Source organism: Molothrus ater, chromosome 6, assembly GCF_012460135.2.
Source record: "Molothrus ater isolate BHLD 08-10-18 breed brown headed cowbird chromosome 6, BPBGC_Mater_1.1, whole genome shotgun sequence".
Lineage (NCBI taxonomy): Eukaryota > Metazoa > Chordata > Aves > Passeriformes > Icteridae > Molothrus > Molothrus ater.
The window spans coordinates 7,871,303-7,880,011 of record NC_050483.2 but is presented as its reverse complement, the minus strand read 5'-3'; the positions used below and the strand labels follow the sequence as shown (position 1 = coordinate 7,880,011).

Genomic DNA, 8,709 nt, shown 5'->3' with positions numbered 1-8,709 from the left:
CAGCCCTCTTGTCAACCAAAGCCTTTATAGACATTTGGCAATTTACAAAACACATTGTATTTAATCAAGCATTATCTAAAGCTCACTGTAACAGACCCAGGTGCCTTTTCCATGTGCAGTTTTCTTTCAGCAGGGTGTGTGGGAGTTATTAAAATTGAGCAAGACACGTTTTTCTGGATCTCTCCAGCACAGCTCTGCTGTGTAACTCAGAAGGAAGTCACCACACACAGTTTTGCCAGTTTGTGAAAGCTTTCGCCATTTCACTCATTTATTCTACCTCTCATGTCAGTTCCATTGTTCCATAACAGTTAAGGTTTTACAGCCTCAAAATAATAAACGCATTTTCTGTTCACATTTTACAAGTCTATCCCGCATTGGTTTCACTTTTGAGAAGCAACAATACATGACTTTGAACACCTACTATCACTCACATCAGTGACCAGCAACGCCTAGGCAAGGTTTCTCTAAACAGCAAAGTTTAGCTGAGCAGTGAGTCAGGATTTCCTTCTGCAGTTCCATTTTAGGTTTTTTTTTCTAGAAAGATAGATTCTCTGAGAATATAAAAGAGACTGCAAACGGACAGACAGCAACTCGTACAGACAAGCCAGACAAACAGAGATGCACCACTGAACAAGGTTTAGAGCATCCATGGCAGTGTTTCTCCAGGCATTCCACATCCTGCTGTTGATCTGGAGGACATGATGAAATACGCTTTACTACTCTTTCATCATTCTGCAACTTTATCCCTCTGTCTTCTACTCAATGAAATGGTTTACAAATATACCAAAATTGACATGAACAGGCCCTATTGTGATCCCATTTTGCACTGGTTCCTTCAACTCCTATGTTTCTCCCCAAATATCACTATAGCCATGATTTCATTTTATTACCAAAGCAACTGTTGCTGCTGTCTAGGACAGCATTTCCATCTTCACCATGTGGACCAGAATACACTGAAGTTGTGTGTCAGGTCTGGTTTATTATTTTAAAAAGCAAATCATGGCTCTAAAGATGAGTAGAAGTAGGCAATAAAGTAGTTTTTTTTCCAGAAAACTGATATTAATGCTTGTGAACTCCAACAATTCCAAAGAAAATGTCACATCTAACTGAATATTTTTGCTCCTGGAAAAAGGTCATCATTTGAAACCAGATCTACAGGGCAGCAAACAATCATTAAGACGCTTTATTGACAATATCCACTCACTGCAAAGTTTCTGCCTGCATACAATTAGATCTTAGCTTTTCCATAGTGTTTTATTGGCAGTGGAAATGCATCAGTACTTTATTGAAAGCAATAAATAATACTGTGATAAAAATAGTTCAAAAGTAGACTGTACATATTGTTACATAATCTGAAAATACACAAAAGATTAATAGAAAAACAGAACAGTAACAATGAATTTCAGTTTTACAAGCAAGTTAAAAGTGGAAAACAATAAGAAAAAAAGACATGCTATATATATTGTTGCATAATAAATAATGCACCATCTGAACAGATTCTTGCTGGCTTTTTAATATGCCATTTACAAGTGTCAGATACATTTTCTACTCATACAGTCCAAAATGGCTACAACCATCCAAATGAAAGTCCAGACAAGTCTTTAGAACAAGTTTACAAAACACATAGGATGACTTACATAAGAAAAGTAAGGCCTTTAGTAGAAGATGCACTGCTTTAGTTTTCAGCCCATTGTACCTTCATCTTTGACTACTCATTTGACAGGAGGCTGCAGTGCTTTAGGATTGGTCCATTAAAACTGGTTCCACCAGCATCTTTCCACCAAGAGATTTCAAGCAAAAAGGTCTAGGACAAAAAAAAAACCTCTCTGTGGCCTGTGGCTCACGACCAGGAATCATTATGAAGTCTGTCTTCCTCAGGGAAGGAAAAGCGAAAATAAAAAGAGTCCTTGGTTTATGGCTTGTTTTGAGTCACTGCGCAGAGGCGCTGCACAAACACAGCAGAGGGTGTGAGCACTGAGGCAATCGCTCCTACAACACGTCCTGCAGGCTGAAGAGCTCCTCCCAGCTTTTCCAACCACTTCTACTTTAAATAAAGAAAAATTGCCACTACTTGACACATCCTCTGTGTGGAAAGGTACAGCTCTGAGGAGAACAACACTCGTGTACCGTCCCTCCTACGTCAACAAAGGCTCACCTGAAAAAAAGCTGGACTTGTTTTCAGATCTAAGCTAAGCGCTCCAAAAGACAAAATATATACTGCTCGGTGTCATGATACTTTTACAAAGGTATTAAAATCCTTTTCACCTTCAGTTTCATTATTAAAAAACAATGATAATTACAGTTACTGCATAATTTACAAAAACCCTATGTTGCTCATAGGGACATATACATACAAGCATTACAGTACATTCAGCTGGAAAGACTAAAATTAGAATAAAAAAATCAGCAATGATTTGATTTGTAGACTGAATAGAAACAGAAAAAGAAAGTAACTATATAAATGACAAGTCACATAAATATAAGAAACATTTAGATTCTAAAATATTTTCTCTATAGTACTCATGAATTTATTTGCTAATTAAAAACTCTGTAATAAAATATCTCAAAGTGTCCATTTAACAAGTATTAACAGGTTAAGGGTTCCAAATGTTCAAAATGCTGCATATCACCGGTAGAAATAGTGTGGGTAAACTGCAAAAACAACAAACAAAAACAACACACAAAAAGAAAAGAAAACACAGAAGATTCCATTAGCAGGTTTTAACCACCATTGCATTCCAAGATTGTCAGAAACAGCTCAGCAGTGATGCACTGAATCACTGCCATGCCATGCTGGATATCATTTTATTGTCTCCTGCAATCTCCAGCTGCAATGCAAATAAAGCAATGAGGGCAAATGTTTCTGCCTTGAGGATTTCCATCCCACATCATCTGACTACAGAAAATCCTGAACCAGGGAGGAGGATCTGCGGGAGAGACTTAAAACTTCAGTTTCTTGCAACTAAAAATACTTTAAAGAGAGCTCCTGAGATTATGTATGAACTGACACACTCATGTGGTCTGAGCTGCTACATGCAGGAATTTCCTCTCTCAGCATTTCACATGTAAGAACTCTTTAGAACTCAACTCATACATGCAAAATGGTTCTGAATTTGAGGAAGCAAAGACATGAGTTGGAAGGGATGCTACCAGTAAGAAGAAAGACACTGCAAGCAGAGAAGACAGGCAATTTACAGTCCATGAAAGATATCAGTGAGGGGGAAAGAGCCACTGAGTTGATTTTTTAAAATTCATTGTAGTAAAAGAAAAAAAATCATTTTTGGGCTTGCTTGCAAAATGAGAGAAGTACTGTGCCATGAGAAAATACAGCAGAGGCTGCTGCAGAAACATTCCAGATCCTGGAGGAAGACAGAACTACAGCTCTTTCACAAGCCAGAATACATGGATTTTGTGTTACAACACATCAACAGCCCTGCTCCCCAAATTGAGGCTGCAGGTAGCTAAATCCAAGCAGCCAGCCCAAGCAATCACAGTGCTATGGAGTGTCCAGGAACTGTAACAATTCAGTACTGAAGCATGCTTTAGTGGGACAGCTCTGACCAAGCAAAGACTTTGAGAGATCAACAGTCTGAGCTGCAGTGTCACACATGGATTACTTTCTTTTCATCCCTAATTCATTCTCTTCCCCCCTCCCCACTTCCACTAGCTGTGCTTCATCCAGCTTTTGATTTCAACACTTTCTACAGAGCTGTTTAGCACAGGTCCTTTTTGAAGCTGTTTTAAAAATCTCACAGGAACACAGTTCTGACAAAACCCAGTATTTCAACACTCTGTCTTATTGTAGGAAATAAACTTGGGATTTCCAATATAATGACCTAGCCTGAAAACCTGGACTATTTTCTAAGTGTGTAAAACCGCTGTAGGAAAATCCCTGCTGCTTTATTTCATAAATAGCTGCTTCAGTGTTATTCCTATCAGCTTTACTCACCAGGAGAAGGCTTTAACAGGAGTAGGTCCTTACTGTGGCAGAATCCAATCTTTGTGTTCCTGATACACTGCCTATTCCAAGAAGCATGGGAAGACATGCAGAACACAGCATGCATGTTAGTTTTCAAAACAAAAAAAAAAACCCTCCACAGCAATGGTGATTACAGCTTTGGTACTCACCCAACTCTAAGGTTACAAGTTAGAAAAGCAGAATTTATTTTACAGTTTGCATATTAACCACTTCTTGTTCCACAGGCTAACAAAAAGTACTCTAAAAAAAATCTGCTTGCCAGCTAGCACAGAGAAATTGGCAAAGGTGATTTTCTAAGTTATTTACCACCTTATGTAGTTTTGTAAATGTCTAATATTTGAAAAAGAAAGTGGTTTTACATGGTAAAGGCTTAACCTACTTTCATTTATAGAGTTTTCCACATGAATTTTGGTAAATATCTTGTTCTATTGACAGTACCTAAAATTTAGAAGAGCTTACTGAGAGTAGCATCAGATGCAAAAATTGTTTTTTTTAGCTTTATGAATAAATAAGAGTTTTCAGAACCTGAGGCAACTCCAACAGATTGTGTTCTCACCCTGTCTGTTCCAATAAAAAAACATTTCATATTTGTTTCTGTGTGTCTTTTGTAAACTAAATTCAAGTCAAAGTTTATTCTTATGTTGCTACAGTTATGGTTTTTAAACAGACAAGATCCCTCATGTGACAGGTGATCAACCTCCACTTCCAGGTGGGATTTTTGGGGTCTGCTTTTGTTGGTTTGGGATTTTTTTTAACTCATACCTGTGTGTGCACACATATACCCAAAGATCATTAAGCACACAGCAATGAATAAAACAGTGATTTCAACTATGGTCAATACTGAAGTGATCACTGCAGAGGGGGTAATACACCTGTTACTGAAGTTTTACTCATCTCAAAATTATCTGAGGGGGTTTATTCACATCACTTTTGAATGCATTTTATTGCATTTCAGAAGTGGGGTTCATATTGGTCTAATTGCTGCTAATCAGAAATTATGCATTGTGTGATTAAAAGACTCCTATTAAGCTGTCATTTTACTTTCCTAAATTACATTTATTTCTAGCTATGATTCTCATTTTGTTACTCCAGTGATTTAAAAAAAATTCCACCTCTAGTACAGCTTCCTGAAATGACAAAGCACCCTATGGTTAAACACAGTGTTATAAATACAACCATGCACAAGGCAGATGCTTTTATGCAGCAAAAAGGTCATTTGGACTTAATTCCTCTGGAATCTCAGGCAAAAAAAAAAAAAAAAAAAAAAGAACATCATGCTTAAAATTATACAAAATCAATACCATCAATCTGCATCTTCTTTGGCTGCATAGAGGGTGAAGACATTGAGGTTGTAACTCTGAAATTTGCAGGAAGAGTCTCTGCTGATCCAGCAGCTAAACCTCTTATGTCCTTTGGTCTAAACTTCTTTCTCCACGAAGGTGCTCTCCTAAAGCTCTTATCATCATCCTGTCATATTGACAAACAACATTAGCAGTGCAAAAAGTGTTATTGGGGATTGTTACTGACATTAAAAGGATTACTGACAAACTTAAGTAAATGTATCACCACTGAAGAAGGCAATTGTGAGGAAATAAAAAGTAAGTGTATTAAATACTGCATTGCCAAGCAGGGTTTTCCTTAAGCACTTGGGTAAATGAAATTTAATTACTCAAGTGCATTTTCCTTCCCCCATTAATATATCTGCATCTTTCAAGCAATATTCCCACCTCAGAAATAGAATGCTACACTTAGTAAATACGGTTAAATACACTTCCAAAAACATCTTTGGTACATCAGAATGTACTGTGTCAATGCAAATATACCCACTGGGCAGCTCCATTTGCCAGCTTCCCATTTAGAACCAGTTAAATCCTTTCAATGCTCAGATTTATTCCCTTGTACAATTAGGAGATAAGTGTCTATATTATTTGGAGAGATCTTCATGATCAAACTGCCCTGTGCCACTAGAACAGAGCAAACATCTGTTCCCTTAAAGCTCCTTTTGCAGTTAGAAATCTCCAAGGAAAATATTTTAGAAAACCATCAATGCTTTCTGATAGGTTTTAAGACCTTGGTAGAAATGCACATGGGAACAGAGCTGTCAGGAGCTTCCCCTTCCCCTGTCCTCTTCCTCATCCCAGCACCAATGTTTTTGAGACTGGTTTCCTGAGCTGGTTAACCACAGAAGGGTTTAGTCACTTCAGCCTTAATCTGCAACACTTTTGCCTACATGTGCTACCACATCAAATCCCATCAACACCAAAGATGAGGCAGCATGGAGTTAATTAAGGCTCTCCTGGGGAAGTAACACCAGCTTCAATCTGTTCACTGAGCAACCTACAAGATTAAAGATGGAACACTCCTCCGTGATGTTGGTGCACAGAACAGCTTCACACTTAGAGAGTTTTACACTCATTTCAATGCACAATTTGTACAAGAAGATCTGCACAATTTGTACAGTAAGATCACAGCCTGCCCAACAGAAATTACATTGATGTGTAAACAAAGTGGTGGTCATCTGCACCAGTATGAATCAAAACTAACATATGATTTCTTAAAAACCACTCAAAGCTCTTTGAAATACTGCTCTTTAGGATAAAGTGCCTTCCTCTATCACAGCTTGTTCATTGCAATGCTGGTCACTGATTTTCCCATATTTTAGATAAAGAGGATTCAGCCCAAAGTGCTGCTATTAGATATTAACCACACGAGCTAGAAAAGCAAACTTGCAAATCTCCCCAATACTTTCATATTCAAAGTCATCTTACCAAAATACACAAACCCTGCTGTAGATTTAGAAACCCTCAGAGACAAGGAGTTTCCAGTTAAAGTTTCTGTCAAAAGCTTGAAGAGGTTCAGGCTAAATTCTTTCAATGAACAGTTCTGGTAAAGTTTCCAGGACTGTAAAATGGGTCAACAACTCGAGTAACTTACTTCATCAAGTCTTCTGTCAGTGCCCATAGCAAGGAGGTTATTGAATTCCCTCTCCAGAACAGCACGAGCCTGAAGTTTGTGGTACGAAAGAAATGGAAGTTAATTCCAAAAGATTGGTAATTAGTAACCTATAATGATTTAAAAAAGTTAATAGGACCCAAATTGTTTAGTGCTTTCTTATCAGATTAATAAACATACTCCATACTTGAAAGGTCAGTACTTGAAGAGTTACAATTTAATTTGTAACTTATTAAAAATTTAAGGAAAACTTAACAGCTCTCCTCTATTTGTGATATGCAAGTTCATGACTCTACCTCAAACTTAATTTATTTCAGAGTAAAAACTAGGAAACAACAAAAATGATGAGTTTCACACTACTGTTGTGAAGATGGGCTGTGAAGAAAAGATTCAAACAATTTTTTTCTCAAGCAAATTTACCAATGAGAATTGTTATTAACAACTAGAAAACCATTAAAAAAGCACGATTTTAAGTTTTTGTCATATGTGACAATGGACAACTTTGCATCCATTTTTAACCTTCCTAGGAGGCCTCAAGTGCCTCATCCTTGGTTACCTGTGTGTTTTGAGTGGGGATTTGCAGCAGGAGAGCCAATGCATTGTAATCAAAGGATTCATCTAAGGCCACAAGCGCGCCATGAACGCCGCTCTCCTGCAGGTTATTGGCGTATTCCTTAAGGCCGATGGACACCACCCAGTGGATCATCCTCTCATTGCTCCACACCAGGACATCTGGGGAGGCAAAAACACAGTGCCAGACTCATTACAACACCACTTCTCTGAACCAAATCATCCAGTCATGAACTGCATGATTGCAGTGCAGTGAAGTGGAAAGTAAACATATTACAAGTCTGCTGGAAGACATTTCACACTGTAACTTAAATATTCCAAGGAGCAATTCTCTAGATGCAAGAGATGCACCCATTCCATTTGGGAGGTGAAAAACAACTCATCAGCCACAACCCTGGCTCAGTGCTGCCAGTTAGTTGGGAATGATCTCAGGCACAATTACCAAGTTAACCACCAAAAGGTTATCAATGATTTGAAAGGAAAGGGAAAGAGCAGGGACAGAATCTTCTAAGCAAGTTTTTAGACTCTGATATCAAAAAATGGTTCTGATATTAAGCAGGGAACAAAATTACTATGGCAAATCTTGGAAAACCATGAATTCCCACCCTACTTTCTCTTACTCCTTCTCTATTCTACAAAAATCATCATGAATCTGGATGATTTAATTACCTAAGTCACTTGGATATTTTTTCATCAACTGCTGGACAATAAAAGTTACCAGCCACAAGCAACAATAAAATTACAATCTATGCAGATGTAAAGTTATGTCAAAACAGGGGGAAAAGAAGAAAATAAGGACACCCCTGCCCCAACATGCTCTTAACTCTCATTCTCCTAAAACATTTTGTTTCAAACTTCAGAGCAGTATGAGTTGCAAAAATGTTCACACATTTGTAGCATAAGTGATTTAATGATGTGGTTTATCATTCAGGGTTCAGGGCCTACATCCAGACACACCTTGTGCATTTAACACTTGATATTTTATAAATGGTTCCATCCTCTAAAGCCTTTTCTTTGTCTATGGATCTTTGAGGCTGATCAGTAAAACCATAGCAGAATCAGACTGAGGTAAAGACAATGCACTAACCCTTAATTTCATTCTGGCTTTCTTCTCTTTTTCTTTCCAGTTCTTTTCGATCATAATTCAGTCTTCGGAGGCACATAATTCCACACTGAAAACTGTTCCTGTTTGGGCCAGAGGGAAAAAA

The 8,709-nt window shown here is 37.8% G+C and overlaps 1 protein-coding gene across 8 annotated transcripts in view; it reads right to left on the bottom strand.

Moving 5' to 3' along the window:
* Positions 1-230: 230 nt before the first annotated feature.
* Positions 231-8,709, bottom strand: part of PPFIA1 (PTPRF interacting protein alpha 1) — a 53,967-nt gene continuing 45,488 nt past the window's right edge. For all 8 annotated transcript variants that reach the window (XM_054515106.1, XM_036383770.1, XM_054515109.1 and 5 more), the window contains 6 exons: positions 8,589-8,686; positions 7,488-7,663; positions 6,914-6,982; positions 5,281-5,446; positions 3,950-4,020; positions 231-2,652 (listed from right to left, as the gene is read on the bottom strand). In XM_054515106.1, coding sequence (XP_054371081.1) covers positions 3,962-4,020; positions 5,281-5,446; positions 6,914-6,982; positions 7,488-7,663; positions 8,589-8,686 — 568 coding nt within the window. In that variant the 3' untranslated portion in view covers positions 231-2,652; positions 3,950-3,961. The remainder of the gene's footprint in view (positions 2,653-3,949; positions 4,021-5,280; positions 5,447-6,913; positions 6,983-7,487; positions 7,664-8,588; positions 8,687-8,709) is intronic.